The sequence below is a fragment of the Rhinolophus sinicus genome, chromosome 7 (assembly GCF_057876585.1).
Source record: "Rhinolophus sinicus isolate RSI-liver-muscle chromosome 7, RSI-T2T, whole genome shotgun sequence".
NCBI classification, from domain to species: Eukaryota; Metazoa; Chordata; class Mammalia; order Chiroptera; family Rhinolophidae; genus Rhinolophus; species Rhinolophus sinicus.
Genome location: NC_142507.1, coordinates 11,092,613 through 11,110,120, shown reverse-complemented (window position 1 = coordinate 11,110,120; position 17,508 = coordinate 11,092,613). Strand labels below are relative to the sequence as shown.

General features: G+C 46.0%; 1 protein-coding gene across 1 annotated transcript in view; it reads right to left on the bottom strand.

Annotated features, from left to right (window-relative positions):
- SLCO5A1 (solute carrier organic anion transporter family member 5A1) overlaps positions 1-3,395 on the bottom strand; it is a 115,434-nt gene extending 112,039 nt beyond the window's left edge. Inside the window, exons 1-2 of the mRNA XM_019726176.3 lie at positions 3,164-3,395; positions 161-1,553 (exon numbers count right to left, since the gene is read on the bottom strand). Coding sequence (XP_019581735.3) covers positions 161-1,070 — 910 coding nt within the window. The 5' untranslated portion in view covers positions 1,071-1,553; positions 3,164-3,395. The remainder of the gene's footprint in view (positions 1-160; positions 1,554-3,163) is intronic.
- Between the last annotated feature and the right edge of the window lie 14,113 nt (positions 3,396-17,508).

Below are 17,508 nucleotides of genomic sequence, written 5' to 3'. Positions count from 1 at the left end.
ACCCTAAAGCCAAACTATAAATAAACTGAAACTTAATGCTTATAACATATATGTATATGTATAACATATATGCATATATATATGGTCTCCAGGAAAGCGTGAAGGTGTTTCCTTTCGATTTTTGACTTCAAGCTTATTTGAAAGGACAGGAAAGACTCACCTAGGTACAAGGATGCGTTTTCTTTCTTGACATTGTCATCTAAGTAGGTTGGTCCCAAGGTATAAATAGGTGTGGAGCCCATTCCAATGAGAATCTGCGCGCAAATGAATAAAGCCACATAGACCCAGTGGTTATTTCCTCCCGAGTCCTTCAGGCAGGTGGGTGGCTCCAAGGTCACCGTGGAGTTGCCATTCTGACACAGGCCGTCGTTGGAGGCAGAGGCGTTCAACTCTTGGATCTGGTAGGGAGGCGAGATGAAGTGAGGTAAAGCGAAGAGGGCAGCCCCCACGGCGATGAGAAGTCCACCCACCGCCAGCCACAGGGGCCTCCGACCCCGGCCACCAAAGTAGCTGACGAACACCACCACCACCAGGCTCCCGATGTCAAAGCAGCTGACCAGCAGCCCTGATTCGGAACTCTTCAGACTGTAGCGCCTTTCGATGGTGGTGATGACACTGCTCAGGTACCCGGAGACCATCAACGCCTGGATGAAGGTCAGAAAACACATGCAAACCAGGAAGCAGCGGGAATCCGTGAGGACCACGTACAGGCACCTTCTCCCCTGGAGCACGGCCAAAGTAGACGACACCGATATGGTTTTGTTGACGTCCACCCTGTGGGTACAGTCCACGAGTCCTGCCATCTCTGCCGACGTGGACGGGGCAGAGGGGCTGGGGGCCAGCCGGCTCAGGCCTTGTTTCAACTCCTGGTGGCTCAAAGAATCTGGACAGCCTGGCTTGGAGCCTGCACTCGCAGGACTTAGCTCTGACCTGCAGGAGGCGCTGTTCAGGTCGGGTAAACTCTTGGACCTAAAGGTCTCCGGTTCGCACTTCTGTTGGACAGCTCCTACTGTGGCCCGGGCTTCCAGCGCCTCTCCCGCCTGGGGCTGCAGCCCAGTACCTTCGTCCATGGCTCTTAGAATTCAGATTCGATCGCTGATCGCACTCAAGGACTCCAGCGCTTTTCATCCACCCGCACGAGAGGCCGAAGCCGGGCCCACGCAGTCGTGCCCACCAGGGACGCGGGCTGAGGGATGCGGACCCAGGCCCCAGGACATCCTCACCAGCAGGGAGGCGCCCAGGGCATCCTGGCCTCAGACGCGGCCCCGAGGCTCCGCAGCCGCGTGCCCCGGGGGGCAGGGGTCCTCGCGGTCCTGCGATGAGCCCTGCTTGGGGTCCACCTCGGGGCAGTAGCTCGCGAAAGGAGCCTTGCGCGTCCCGAGTGCATCCCCTCCGCCGCCGCTCGGCCTTCCGCCGGGAGCGAAAACGCCCCGTGCCCAGCGTGGGGCGCTTAGCGCTGATGTCCACGCCGCATCCCTCCCGGCTGGCTGGGCCAGAGGCGTCCTGTCCTTGCCGCCTCGGCTCGAGACAGCCTCCGGCGCAAAGATGCCCCCCTGCAAAGCAGAGAGAGAGAGAGATCAGCGAAGGGCTGCTGCCACTGGGGCTGGCATCCCGGAACCCCAGGGGCCAGCACTGGGTGACTTGGACAGTCCCACTTGGGACCGAGGGACCAACGAGGAGCTCAGCCCTGGAGGAGGAAGAGGCTGCAGGCTGCAGCCGTTAGTGCCGGAACAATAAGCAGCAGGCGGTCGGCAAAGACCCTCCCTCGTAGCCTACCTCTGACCGGCCCCCACCCCGCCCCTTTTGCCTTAAACAGCGCATCTGCTTTTACAGCGCATCTGTATATGTTAATAATTATCAACCTGGCAGCTCTGACTCAGAGGCAGTGTCTTTTATTGTGCGTGAACTAATTGCAACCTTTTGGCACTCCTACTCCATTACTCAAAATAGAAAATGCCCAAAAGAACAAAGGAAAGTTCTTTTTACAAACACGATGCATTCCCAGTCCCAATTTTCAGAAAGAAAAGAAAGGGGGAAAGCGACGTGTGCGGAAATGTGTGTGCACACTTGTCCGCAGGCACGTGTGCAGGACTGGCTGGGAATCCGTCTGCTCCTTCCACCGGAGGCACTTATTCAAAGCCTAAGGCAGCCGCAAAAAGGTCAACGTGCTTGCCTCTTTATTCCCAGCACTAAAAATAACCCCCCGCCCAAAAGAACTATTCAATTACAAATACCAGGAGCATTTGAGGCCACAGCCCAAACTAAGTCCCGGCGCGCAGTGTCAAGCGAAACCGAAAATCAGTTTGCCCTGCGGAGGGGTAGGGCTGTGGGGGCAGAAGCCAAACAAAGAGACGCGAGCGTGCTGTCACAGGGCGCGCGGGGAGCCCACAGAACCGTCCTGGCTCCCGGGGGCCGGCAGAGAGGTGTGCTGTTTACACCGAGTGTACCCCGCGAGCGTGGGCCCGAGGTGCGCGCGCGCGCGTGCACACACACACACACACACCGGCGTGTAAGTATTGGAACCCCTCGCGGGTTCCAATCCCGCACCAGGTTGAATTCAGCGAGAGCCGAAAACAGGTGTGTCCCCGGAGTAAGCCCCCCCCCCAATCTCGGGGACTCCCACCCCCTGCCTCCCGCAGGGCGATGTGCACCAGGTGGGAGAGGAGAGCAGGGCTGCGCTCGCTGCATTGGGTTTCCTTCTGCAGCGCGCTTTTGTGATGCTGCCGAGAAAAGAAAGGAGGAAGGGGAAGGCAGAGAGGCGGGGAGACTGGGCGGCAGCAGGGGCCGATCCAGCGTCTCGCTCGGCTCTGCGGACTAGACCTGCGCTAGGCTGATTCCCCGCCTGCCAGCCTCCCACAGCCCCGGCTTCCCCGCCGCCCCCCGGACCAGGCGCCTTCTCGGGGAACCCCACTAGCAGCCGCGCCGAGTCGGGGAATCCCGGCAAATACCCTCCCACGCCGGGGGCGTCCGAGCCCCTGCCCCGGCGGGCACCCACAACGCAGCGCAGACTCGGGTGGACCCACGTAGCCCAGCCGGGAGTTCTCGGAGCCGGTGTGGAATCCCAGGGACACCCCCTGCGCGCGCGCGCACACACACATACACACACACAAAGGTGGGGGGGGTCGGACAGGACTGCCGGCGCTCACAAGCAGCGGTTACTCACTGGGGAGTCTGTCTGTCAGTCGGCCTGGCTGAGAGTGGAGCTCCACGCGGTGCAGACGGTGCGGGAGCAGGAAGAGTTGGGAGCCGCCTGGGGAGGCAGCCTCCGTCCAGCCGCCGAGAAATCAGTGAATGAGACTGTGACTCAGGCTGAACTCTTCGCTCACGCCTCGCCTGTCACCCAAGCCTCTCTTCCTCTCGAAACAGACACACGCGCACAGCGACGCGCCGGGAGCCGAGCAGCAGAGGGCGCAGGCGCGCAGGCAGGCGAGAAGCCACTCAGCTGCCCTTCACCTGCGCGGTGCGGGAGGGCGAGGAGCACTGAAGCCCCCAGGGAGCAAGTCTCCAAAAAAGTCAGCTGCTGAGGCAGAGAGCCCAATCTGAATAAAGACTTTCTCAGGGACCACAGCAGGTTCTGGAGACCAAAGATGAACAGGACAGGATCCCTCCGCTAAGAAACTGCTGTCTTGGGGAAGAAATACCCCTGTAAGTTGCCTACAACAATGCGGTAAATCCTATACAGGTGCTACTGGAGAGCTTAATATTCACTAACCTGTCCGATCTTCATTTCCAGGCAGAAGGAAAGACACTTTCAAAAGCGCCAGAGCATAGGGCTGCAAGTAAATAGCTAGGTGACAAATGGGCGGCAGGGAGGTGGCAGGGACGCGGCAGAGGACTGGACTGCAAGTGTCAGAGTAGAAAAGGGCAGCAAGGGCTTCACAGGTTGTGTGCTGTCAGCATTAAGGGCCGTGGCATTCTGACTTGCTCACCAGAAAGCTGGTTCTGGCTTGATGGGTGCCCCACACTGGGGGCACTAAGACAATTAGGAAGCAATCTCTGAGCAAAATGTGATGAGGCAGTGAGTTACAGGGGGCACGCAGAGGAGGACACTGACTGAAAACACGTTGACAAGGTAGAAGAGGCCAGACTTGGAAACCGATGTGATCCGGAGCATGAGAAAACGGGCCAGTGTAGGATGTCTCCCAGGTTTCACACTTGGGTGACAGCGTGGCTGAGGGCCAACAAAAACACAGGAGAAACGTGCTCTTGGGGAAAAGATGGTTCTCATTTTAGATGTGTTGACTTTGAAATGCCTTTGGAACACCCGAGTGTAATGTCCCGTGAACCATTTGACAGGCAACACACAGGGAGTTTGGACTGTGTATATGAATTAGGAGTCAGCCAGAGGTGCCATGAGGTGAATAAGGAAGATCATGCAAACCGAGGAGAGGTAGGACGAGGACAGGAGCTGGGGACACCAGGATCTAAGAGGAGGAGAGGGGAAAGCTAAGGAGGGCGATTAGAAGCAATGGTCAGACAGGTATGTGAAGAATCAGAAAAGAGCGTGTGTCACAGAAACCAAAGGAGCAGAATAGTTTAAGAAGGGAGTGATCAGATTCATAAAAGACTGCAGGGAAGTCAAATACCATCATAGCTGAAAGTCCATGAGCTGTAGCAAGTAGGAGGACCTTGCTGAACTTTGACAGAGGGACATGGTGACGTAATGAGGGACGGGGGGATTGTTCTACAATTAGTGGTGACTATGCTGGCTGTCATTGGTCCCTGGCCTTTTCCAATGAAAGCATTGTCTCCACTTTACAGACATGATGAGTGAAGGGTAGAGAGATTACGTATCTCGGTAAAGGCTCACGGCTAATCTGTGGATCCTATGAACCCAGGTGCTCCAAAATCCTGTGATCTTAACCCTGACTCTACACTCACTCCCTTACAATTGTATGGCAGCTTGACTTCTCAAGGTACCTTGTACCTGTTAATTATCTCACATGGGTCCAGCAACCACGACATCTATAGTTGATCGTCAGAGAACATCCCCTGTCAGTGTTTGCTCTTCTTGAGATCTCCATCAAGCCCCACGTTACTTTTCCACAGACGGGCAATGTGACTCCAGCTGTCTCCCGCCCAGGAGGCAAAGATTTGTGGCACTTCCTGTACCTGAATACTCCACTGCACTTATTCTGGATTCAAACAGAATCAATCTACCTCCTACAACATCCTTCCAAGCTCTTTGAGCCGTCGTTGGCTCATTTCAGCCTCAGCCCCAGGTATCAGTTGTTCTACAGCAAATTCAATTTGTTGCATCAAGTGCTAGCAGAGGGCTTCCTTGGGGAAAGTCAAACAGCCATGTCCCTGGAACACATGTGTTTATTCATAGTCAATTATCACAGTGAAACTAGAAACAATTATAAGAACCTACAGATTTTTTTTTATTGCTACTAATAGAAAGATCATGATTTATAAGCAGAATTTAAAAGGTCCAATTAGCTACCCATATAGGAAACAAGAAGAAAACATTTAGCAAGAGACATTTCTTTTGCTCCCTTTTTCATAGTTAAATACGACTTTGGAAAAGGCCAGGTGTGTCTCCATCAGCCCTAATCTTCAGATTTACAGGAAGAAATGGACTCACATCATGGGTTTCTGCTCCCCCCCATGGCTTATTTCATACAATGTAAGCTAGTACACTTGTCTAGAAAGGAAACACATGACCAAAAACTTCAAATTTCCAGGTTTGCTTATACTTCTACGTGATTAATCAGTCTCACTCACACTTAACTTGCTTCTTTCTCAATCTTCATATAATAAGACGGTAGCCTTTGGAATATTCTATGGGCTTAAAATCTAGCTGCTCTGGAGAATTCAGGCAGCGAAAGCAGCGGGAGCCTTTTCTCTACTCCCTTCCCTTGCTCCTTAAAGAGAGTTCACTTCAGCCATGTCCCTGGAACACATGTGTTCATGGGAGTTCTCCCAAACACAATGAGATGAACTGAATTTTGGTCCAGAATATGTTCTGGACTTAAAATATAATACAGAGTTGCCACTGCTATAAATGAATTAGGTATTAGTTGTTCAAGAGAACAAATTATATCTTTAAGGTAACATTTTTGAACACTGAAGTGCAGTTTTATTCACAGACCCTGAAGAGGTATCCTGGTTATTAACCTCTGTGACATATTTAAATTATACCTGTAGTCTTGATTCAAAAAAGTAGTTTATGGTATTGCCTCAATTTCTTTTTTATTTTTTAAATTTAGTTTAACTTTTTTATTGAGGTCCGATTGACATGTAACATTGCACTTGTTTTCCATGTACAACATAATATTTGATAAATGTCTATATTGAGAAATGATTCCCACAGTAACACCCATCGCCACAGATTTTCACATGCATGGGTGGGACTGGTGTCCTCTGACACAGAGCAGCACCGCAGAGGCCGACTAAAACTGAGACACACTTGGGCAGGATGTCCCAGGGAAGGTGGAGCAGCTGAGAAATTTGGAGCAGGTGAAGGGGATAAACAGGAAGTAAGATAGGAAAGCTGGTCACCCACAGCCAAAAGTTTAGACTCTATAGACAACGAAGAATCATCAAAGGTTACTGAGAAGAGCAGTGACAGGATTAAGTAGCATTTTATGAAGATTAATTTCTCAGGGGTGGTGGGTGGGACTTCAATGGGAGAGAGACTATAGGTAGAAAGACCACTCCCAAAGCAATTAGAGTAATACAGGCAAAACCCTGACCTCGGTTTCCAGTAGGTAAATCAAGACTGTGTATTGGACCGCTATTGTTTTATAATGTGGGATCAGATAACTTTAAATTGGAAGGATTTTAGGGATTATTGAGGCCAAAATTCACAAACCTATGGTGAAATCAGGCTGGGGGTGAAGCCCACGTATATATTTTATTCCGTTTTCAGAATTAGTTGCCAAAACTAATTTGAAACTTGGGAGATTGCAGAGGAAAGATCCAGATTTCTAGATTCTTGAAATTTGGCATTTGTCATATTGGATTCAAGGTCCTCAGTTACCTGCCTGGCCAGTACAAGCCCCTAAGTTTGAGGTCTCTTAATTTAGGCCAATTCCTATCCTGCCACCCTTACCCCAATCTTAAAGATGAAGAAACTGAAACTCGAGGAAGGTAAATAAACTTTCCAAAGTTTCACCAGCAGTCGGTGGCAAAAAGTCAATGAGAGATAACATGGTAGAGTGACAATTCTGCCTCCCTAGAGCAACTTGACATTACAAGTCGGACAATTACGTTCGCCAACTTTCCACCGTGTCAGCACACAGTGGAAAATACATGGACATAATTGTCCAACCGATGTACATGGTCTCTGTTCCTCACAACCTCTAAAAGGCATACAGTCATTATCTCCATTTCATATAGAAGGAAATGAGTTGAGAGAAAGAGTACGTAACTTGTCCAAAGCCACAAGGTCAGCAAGTCAGCAGTGGAGACAGTGTTCAAACCTACTCGATCCACCCAAGTCCTTTTTATTACACAATTAGTGTAAGATCCCAGAGCCAGACAAGCGTACTTAAAATTTGGCCTGGCCATTGACTGGCTGTGTGGTAGTAGGGATATTACTCAACCTGTCTGAGTTTCAGCTTTTTGGTCTCTAAACTGAAATGAACACGTATCTACTAACACACGGTAAAAATTACCGTTCCTATGTATTGAGTGTTTATTAGGGCCAGATGTGCTAAGCTCCATGTGCTGCACAACGAAACAGATGCTGTTATCCACATTTCAGTGGAAAAAAACTGGGATGCAATGCCCCTAGGTGGTGAAGAACAGTCTAGATTTGCCCTCTGGCCCAGTCTCATTTCTGTCTCTCCGCCGCAACCACCACTGGTCTCCTGATGGGGCACTATGTACACAGTTGGTACTCAATAATTAGTAACTCTTTCCCTCACCCTTTCTCTTACTTCACATAATTAGATCATTGGTTTTCTGTCTCTAGTATGTCCTCTATTCTAATTTTGCAAGGAAAATAAGATTGCCTTTCCTCCACTTTCATTAATGTAGACATGCTTTTAGAATCAGAACGATACAAGTCAACAAGTAGGCTATGGTTCTTAAACTTCTCTGTAAATACTGTTACAGAGTACCGGTATATTGTGTCTTCTCCAAAATGCATACATTGAAGCCCTAAACCCCAGTACCTCAGACTGTGACTGTATTTGGTAATAGGGTCCATAAGGAGGTAATTAAGTTAAAATGAGGTCATTGGGTGGGCTTTAATCCAACATGACCCATGTCCTTATAAGAATAGGAGATTTGGACACAGATGGGTATAGAGAGAAGAGCACATGAGGACACGAGGAAAAGATGGGTGGCCCATCCACAAGCCACGGGCAGAAGCTTCAGATGAAACCAACCCTCCTGACCCTTGATCTCTGACCTCCAGCCTCTAGAACTGTGAGGAAATACATTTTCGTTGTTGAAGCCCCCCAGTCTGTGCTTTGTTATGGCAGTCCTAGCAGACGAATACAAATATTGATAAACACAAAGTCAAATATTTAGAAATAATAATTGCTCATTTTAAAGCTTATTCTTAAAGAAGTTTCAGGATTTAAAACATTTTTGACAATAAGGAAAAGCAGTTAAAAACTTTCATGATTCACTTCTCAAAATTAATTGGAAGGAGATGACCTAAGGAAAAAAACCCCATGGTGCCTTGTTAATCAGAGAAAATGCTCTCTTCGAGCGCATTTTAATGCATGAGAAGTGTTATAATGATTGATAGAGAAAAATACTGTGATTAGGACACATTACAAAATAAAAGCAATCAAAGTAATATAATCTATAAGTAAACAACTTAAAAGATAAAAAAAAAAGGCAAACAAATATGCTTAATTGAAAAAAAAATGAAATACACCTCCACCTAAAATAGAAATGGTAATCACAAATCTTAGCAATTCCCTAAGATCCACGAGTATACAAGATAACATAGATCTGGAAAGAAGTGACAAACCCCTAACAAGCGAATGGTCACATTATCGATGTGTCCTAGTTCTCCTCACTTCAGGCTTCTCAAAGTGAGACCGTGTGTCCCCAGGAGCACTGGGCCACCTGCCAGTCCTAAAGCCACACAGTAAACATGGCGATTCTTCCTAGAAAGTCATCTTTATTAAATTTTGGAAATAATGTGACACACAGAGCTGTACCATGGGGTAGAAAGAAAAACCTCGATCTATTTTTAAATAAAACAGGACGCTTTTAAGAAATGTGGTGTTTGTTTTAGGTTACTTAGGGCTTCTGGTATCCTCAACTCCCTGGGGTATGTGGCCACTGCCTTCCACCATTTTCACTTGTGTTGAAAAAGTTTAAGAAGTACCTTTATCTAATGCCAGTTTTATGCTTAGGAGGTGTGTATCTTATTTAGAGGGACCCAGAAAAAAAAATATGTCAGCCACACAGTTTGAAATTGTCTTAATTTTGTCCACACAACTCTTTTTCAAACAAAATGTGCCTGAGATATCACTCTGTCAATCATTCACACTTTAGTGTGGATTACATCAGTCATATTTTTTCTCAATATCTGAAACTAACCATATTTAGAAATTGGAGGTAAGAGGGGACGTAAATCAGGGTTCTCATGGGAAAAGTGGCCGACCGTATTGGGCAATTGGAGGGGACTATTCACCAAGATGTGGCAAAGTGTGGGGAAACCATGAGGGACACGCAGTGTCCTGGAGACAATAACAGTGGGATGCTGTACTCGTCCCTCCCCCGCCTCAAGGGGAGGGGGAGGAAGCAGTTTTCAAAAGTTGGACAGAGAGAACTATGAAGAAAAAGCCACAAATGGGAGCTCTTGCCTTTAGTCGAGGGACAAGGTCAGCCTGCAATGAGCCTGCGGGGAGAAAACTGGGTGAATAAGCACAGCTCAGGTCCTCTCTCCTCTGCCAGCCTCTGATCTCCTGCTAGCTGGAAGTCACTGGAAGCCAAGAGAGGGAGGGAGCCCACTGAAGCAACCTGAACAAGTCAGCTTCCAGTGCACAGAATAGACAGCAGGAAAATGGAGATTTGATCTGAAGAGAGAAACAGAAGATGGCCGGCCTGGGCGAACTCACGAGAGCCTTGAATGGACAGGAGGTGTTGACAGGGGAGTAGTGGGACTGAAAAGTTGAAAGCATTGGACATGCTTAAACAAGGGGAAACCTTGAGTTCTGTTTTCAAAAGCTGAAAGCTTTCCTAAGCAAAAGGACTTAGAAAATACGAATGGCAGGCGAACGTTATGGATACTAGAGGTGCATAAAACGGAAGTGTGTGGTACTGTGAGCTCCTTGTGTGGCAGATGGTTACATCTGCCCGACACTCTTTCCTCGGCTCTCTTCCACTTCCGGGCACATAGCTGGCCCAGTGGCCAGAGGAGCAGCCACGTGTGGTGAATAATCAGTCGCATTCTCCTGGCCACAGTGACCGCTCCAAGCATAGGCCTGGGTCCAGCAGGGCAACCAGAACCCTTCCCTGGGCATTTATACATTGAAGAGGAGAGAGAAAACCATCTTTCCTTTTGCATCACCAAGCTGAAATGGTGAACGTCTGGCACTGCCTGAAGGCAAGTTCCGTGCCCCATGGAAAATTCCAGCCTGCAGTGGTCGAGAACGAGCCATGCGCAGTGAGGAGTGACGGAGACAGTGCTGACAGCAACAGCTGAGTCCCTCCTTTGAGTTATCCCTGAGGTTAGTGCATTCTGTCCTTTCATGTGAGGCTAAAATTTTCCCCTTCTACCAAAGTGATTTGAATTTAGTTGCTGTCACTTACAACCAAAAGAATCCTAACTAACGTTATGGGTTGCATTGTGCCTCCACACACCACCACCACCACCAAAAACAAACAACAAAATGTATATTAAAGTCCTAACATGCAGTAACTCAGAATGGGGACCTTATTTGGAAGCAGGGTCTTTACAGACGTCATCAAGTTAAAATGAGGTCATTATGGTGGGCTCTAATCCAATATGACTGATGTCCTCAGAAAAAGGTGAAATTTGGAGACTGACACACACAGAAAAACACCATGTGAAGAATGGAATTATACTGCCACAAGCAATGAACCATCAGAAGCAAGGAGAGAGCCTTCTCTCACTGCCCTCTGAAGAACCAAACCTGCCGACACCTTAATTCACTTCTAGCCTCCAGAACTGTGAGACAATAACTGACTGTTCTTTAAGTCACTCAGTCTGAGGTCCTTTGTTACAGCAGCCCTGGCAAACCAATACGCCGCACGTAATCAAGATGTGGTAGAAAGAATTTGTACATAGAGTTGGACAAGATGATTTCCAAAGTCTTCCACCTCGGACGTGATCATCTCACTTTTGGATAATTAGCCCACGAGAACCAAAACTTGAGTCTCTTTGTTGGGAATGGGATATGTACAGTTGCTACTTCAGAGACACCCCCACAGTCCTCCACAGGAGTCCACACCTAACCCTGGCAGTCAGCCACACAGCATTTATCGAAGATAAATGTTATTATATTTATTACATACAAACACTAAATAAGAAAACAAAAATAACAGAGACTGTTTTGGGGGTCCTTGTGAATTATATGGAGAAAACATAATGGACAGGCATAAAGCAACTCATAAACCAAGTTATCGGGGATGAGAACTACCAACTGTGACCCATCACATCTAGTGAGGCATTTTTAGAGAGGCCCTATGCCCCGGTCCTCTAGCAGGACCGAGTCTAGACAAGCCCCATTTCTGAGCATTTTGTATCATGCGTGTGGAATAAAAATGAACGCTCCTAAAGTAGGGCTAAATCTTTACGTTGTTCCTGAGACCTACGGAGTTCTCCAAATATGAAATGTACCTATAAAAACTGGGAAAACATTAAGCCAATACCAAATTTATTTTTCTAAACGAGGTTCAGGTTTTCAAGTTGTAGACTTGGGAGGCTACACCCTTATTCCAACAACGCTTCCATCGCTCCCTTGGAATTTGTAGTCAGACAATCAAATCCACGGTTGTTAGTTTCGGTACTAAGGAGCTTATTAGAGAGCACTAACCACCTCGTGGAATCTCCAGGAGGGTCAGGAAAGCAGATCTGCGTACTACACAGCCATAAACAATATCTGGAAGAAGGTCTATAGGACTGTTCTGGCCAGAACCCCAGTGCTGCCACCTCAAGATACTTGGCACCTCTAACGTTAGGGACCAGAACCTTGAACCTCAGCCAGAACAGCCCCAGAAGAACCAAATGCTTCCACCCCTGTCCCCTGCAAGGGAACTCACTTGCCTGCCTGCCTGGCCTCTGCCTCCTATGGTCACTCCTTCATCCACGTCCTTTGCCAATGTCCCTGTTTAGCAAAACCACCATATCTGGACCCCCAGCTACAAAAGGGTCCAGAAAATGCAGGTCATAGCTTCCTAGCCCCATCTATCTACAGGAAAGCATGCAAGAAGGGTGAACCAGCCCACTGTTTCTGCCACAAAATTGCCTTCAGAACTAGTTTGTCAGCCATGAGAAAACTGTATTTCAGTATTTTGTAGTCACACCCTGCTTTGACAGACCAACAGTGGGTTTGATCAGACACTTTCCTTGCATTATTGGCTCTGAAAATCTTTTTAGTGTCCAAAGAAAACTATCCAACCCCCAATTCTGAGAGTTTTAACCACTGAAGGCATTCAAAAGATTGTGCCATAAGATTTGAACTTTTTTCCAATTTATTCCACAAACAGTTTGGGCAATGGTGGCAATAGGCAAAGTAATGTTTAGCATCCCAAAGATCCTACCCAAAGATCCTCCAAAGAAGACTGCCGAAACACCTGACAGTGAGCAAAGCTCATCACCAATTGACTTCCTGCCAGCATTCTTACAATCACCAACCTTTCCAAAGCAGCCTCTCATTAACGGGTCTTGCAAGCAACAAGACTGCAACGATTCAATACTTAGATGAAAGGCCTTTCCTAAAACAAACATGCTTCAAACATCATACTGCCATTTCCCCCCTTTCATTGAATTGGCCTTAAGGATTCTAATGATCTAAAATCAAGTTTTCATTTATATGTTCCACCACATTTTCTTAGACATTACTTAGAGCGTGTGCGATTGTCCTCTGCCAATACAAAATTCTGGACAAGTTCCACACCCTAACTCAGCGTTCAGACATAGCTCTTCTTTCGGGCAATGGATTTCTCTTTACAGATGCATCGGTAAGTGGTTTCAGTTTTAACCCTGAGTGTGTACATATTCATTCTTGTAGCTGCTCATCAGATTTATATGGGGGTGGGGGGGGGGGAGGAATTAGGAGGAATGAGGCTTATTTAAAAAACACACTGATTTAGGAACCATTTCGCAAATGGGATTTTATTTACAAATGACAGTGCATACCCTCCACCAGGCCTCTCAAATCACAGCAAGGACCACGACGGACATCAACCAAGGAGCCACATTTCATGACTGGTGACTGCATAGGTGCATCCCAGTCATTCCATCCACCTCCAAAAGCACGATGCCGCTTCAGCTTTTGAACTATTCGGATTCCCTGTAGCACATCATGGCAGAGTTACTTGCACCTACAATGCTCTTCCCCATGGTAGATCCTCAACGTACGAGTATAACCGGGGCACAGGAACCCTAACAAAACGGCAGGCCTCAGCCAGGTGCGCAATAAATCTAACGGGACCTCTCAGTTGCATTCCTCCTAAGAGAATCCTGTGAGGGTCCCTATACATGTGTCCCCATGGTCGTACGTTTTTATAAAATTTGCAAAGGTGAGATGTTTTAACTGTAATCTATGAAGACCTTGGTCTCTTTCCAATGCAACTTCCTCTTCTATCTGTCGGCATTTGGAATTGCCATAGGAATGTGTAGGACCCAACTAAGGGGAAACAGGACTAGGGAATCGTTTCGTTTGTAGAGTGTTCTGATTCGCAGTTACATCCACGCACGGTTGGACTGTGACTCGCTGTCCCCGAGCAGGAATGGCGTCCAGGAGTATACATAAAACCCACTATAGCCACTCAACCAAAGTCAGAAGCCAAAGGTTGTAGTGCCGGAGGTTCACACTGGGACATTGTACCTGCCAGCTTATCGACAGTGGGTAAGAAATAAAGTTTGAAGTATACTGCATGAGTCAGGGTTGTCAGAGAAACAGAATAGGAGATAGAGATGATAAATAGATAGATAGATAGATAGATAGATAGATAGATAGATAGATAGATAGATAGATAGATAGATAGATGATAGATAGATGATAGATAGATAATTTATTATAAGGAATTGGCTCATGCAATTATAGAGGCTGAGAAGTCCCAAGATCCAAAATCAGAAAGCTGGAGACCCAGGAGAGCCAATAGTTAAGTTCCCGTCTGAAAGCCAACAGACTCGAGAACCAAGAAGAGCCAATTTTCAGTTCAGTCCAAAGGCAGGAAAAGACCCATGTCTCAACTCAGACAGTCAGGCCAAAAGAGTTCCCTCTAACCCAGCCTTTTTCTTCTATTTAGGTCTTCAATTGATTGGCTAAGTCCCACCCACATTGGAGTGAGAAATCTGCTTTACTCAGTCAACCAATTCAAATGCTAATCGTACCCAGAAACACCTCACAAATACACCCGAATAATGTTTATCCAAATGTCTGGGCACCCCATGGCCCAGTCAAGTTGACACTTAAAATTAAACATTACATATACCAAACCAGCAAATCCTGCCAAATCTTACAGCTCACAGATGATGAAATCTCAGTAGAAATTTTCCCAAATTTAACAATTCTAAAACTTGCATAACGTTACCAATAATGAACTGTGAAGCTGAAACAAACTTTTCTGAACTACCCATATAAAAATAAACTGATTCAGTTGCAAAAAATTAAGTTTTCTGTTTATTCTCTCTATAGGCAATGTTACAAAATTGTTGTCAAATGAAGAAGCAATCAAAGAGTACATGGTCAAGAAATGTGGGGAAAAAAAGGTATCAAAGACGTACATCTGATTGTTAGTAATAATATCTTATGTTTCTGGATTATTTTTTATATCTGTGGTAGTTGTCAGCTTTCTAAAGTTTCTAATTGGTTGTGTTTCTTTTTCATTCTAAATAAATATCCTCTTTAATCTAATTTTGTGTTTTTAATTTTGTATTCTTTTTATGAAAGATGACCTTTGATATTGCTTAAGACCAGATCTGTCATTTGGCAGGCCCACATCATTTCATAAAATAAAAATGTTTCAAGCTGTTACGGCCCTTCTGAAATCTTTCTGGTCAAACTGTCTCAACCTTGGGTACACATTATAATTAACTGGAGAGCTTTCCATAAAAAAAAAGAAAAAACAGTACCAAGGTCCCGACACAGACCAATTAAATGGGCTCTCTGGAAATGGAGCCTGCCATGATATTTTCTAAAAGTTCCCCAATTGACTCTAGTACAGTCAGGGTTGAAAACCACTGTTCTAGCCTGATCTCTTCATATTACAAATTATGAAATAGAGGCCCAGGGAGAGGCTGGAGCTTTCCATGAGTCATTCAGCTAGTAAGTGGCAGTCTTGACCTTAGACCAGGAATCTCCTAAGTCTAAACCATAACACAACACTGGCACGTTCCTTATTTAATCAGAGGAACGGTCACACATGATATTATTGGAGGTGACCAATAGTGCACGTTCACTAAGGGTTGCTGACCAGGGAGACCAAGAGATTAATGTTGTAAAATCTTTAGGTAGAAACATCCTGTTTACATTCAATTTTCATTCTGCTGTGGCAGAGCAGTGAAGCCGATCAAATGGTTCAGAGACAAAAGGTAGAGGATGAAGCTTATAATCAGACTTAAAATGACTGTGTTGATTTAAATGTCAAGGTCATGCCAGACTAAAAGCTCCTAAATATAGCTGTTCTATTTTAAGCAAAATAGTCCATTCTGTTTCCATAGCTTCGTGTAAAGTTTGTCCTACATTTTTATTTTTTAAGGCCTGTTAGGGCTCTATTATTTAGATAACGAAAGTCACTAATGCACCCTAGGACTTCAATTTCCATTTAAATGCTCGAGTGAGAAATCATAAACACCTCTCCTTCCCTGGATTTCCCTGGTTGGAAATCAATGGACCCAAATGAGCTTTAATATCCCTTCCAGCATAAAAATTATTTTATTCTATAAGATAATACAAGCCTATCATTTTGTTAGTGTTATTATGACATAGTATTTCCTGGGAGTCTACAGTGGGTAAGCAGAGTTGGATTTTTCTTTTACAGTTGCCATTTTTTTAAATGGTTCCTTTACTGTATAGAGCAATATTTAACATATTTTAATAAACATTGCATTTTGATCATTAATCCCGTGCTGTCTCACTTCACAACCTGTCTTAGAATCTTACGTATGTATGCCTTGTTTCCATCATGAGAAACCTTCAACTTTGCATCTACCAAAGTATTAAGCACCTAAAATAAAATGTCCATATGTGTTAGATTGAATGAATAAAAGCCCCAAATTTTAAAAATCCTAGATTTATAATATTTTCAGGGGGTGGGGGGTGGGAGATGAGGGTAAGGGGGATCAAATATATGGTGATGGAAGGAGAACTGACTCTGGATGGTGAACACACAATGGGATTTATAGATGATGTAATACAGAATTGTACACCTGAAATCTATGCAATTTTGCTAACAATTGTCACCCCAATAAATTTTAAAAAAAAATTTTTTTAATTTTTTTTCGATGAAGGCAACTTTTTAAGACATTTCTACAAAGTGGAGCACAGGGTATAGTTCATGGCGACCTCCCCGCTGCCTTAGTCCACTCAGGCTGCTGTCACCGAACACCAACGACCAGGTGACATAAACAACAGCAATGTATTTCTCACAGTTTTGGGGGCTGGGAAGTCTAGGATGAAGGCAGCAGCAAGGCAGCGTCTGGTGAGGACTCGATTCCTGGTTCACAGAACTCTATGTTGGCAGTGTCCTCAAATGGTGGAACGGACAAGGGAGCTCTCTGCAGCCTTTCTTCTAGGCTCACTAACCCCATTCATGAAGGCTCCCCGCTCACGACCGAATCACCTCCAAAGGCTCCACCTCCTAATACCGCCACATTGGGCATTAGGATTTCAACATATGAATTTGGGGGGGGATTCAAACATTAAGCCTATAACAACCACTGATGCAATTACCTGGGAGTTATGGCTGATTTGTATTCTTCCTTAACCCCCACCTTCACCCGGCCATTTTTACCCCCACACTATTCTACATCCTCAGTATCATTTATTTGTCACTAATTTTCCTTTCCTACTACTGCTGCTTGATTTAGCCTAGGTTCTCATAATCTCCCCTCATCACATACCTTTCTAAACTTTCCCTTCTCTTTGGGCCCCCCTCCTGTGTTTTTACGTGCTGCTACACACATTTTTCTAAAATAAAAGTCCCTTCTCCTTGTCACACTGCACCCTCCCTTGTCACCCCGCCATGACTCCCACTTGCTGACAGTAGAGAATATAAAGTTGTCCGCCCGCCGTGCAGTCTCTGCTCACATGTGTACTTCCGCTGCCACAGCCATATTACAGCATCTGTAGTTCTTTAAGCTCTGCAAAACTTTTGTCCTGCCTGGACTAGCCTTCTCTC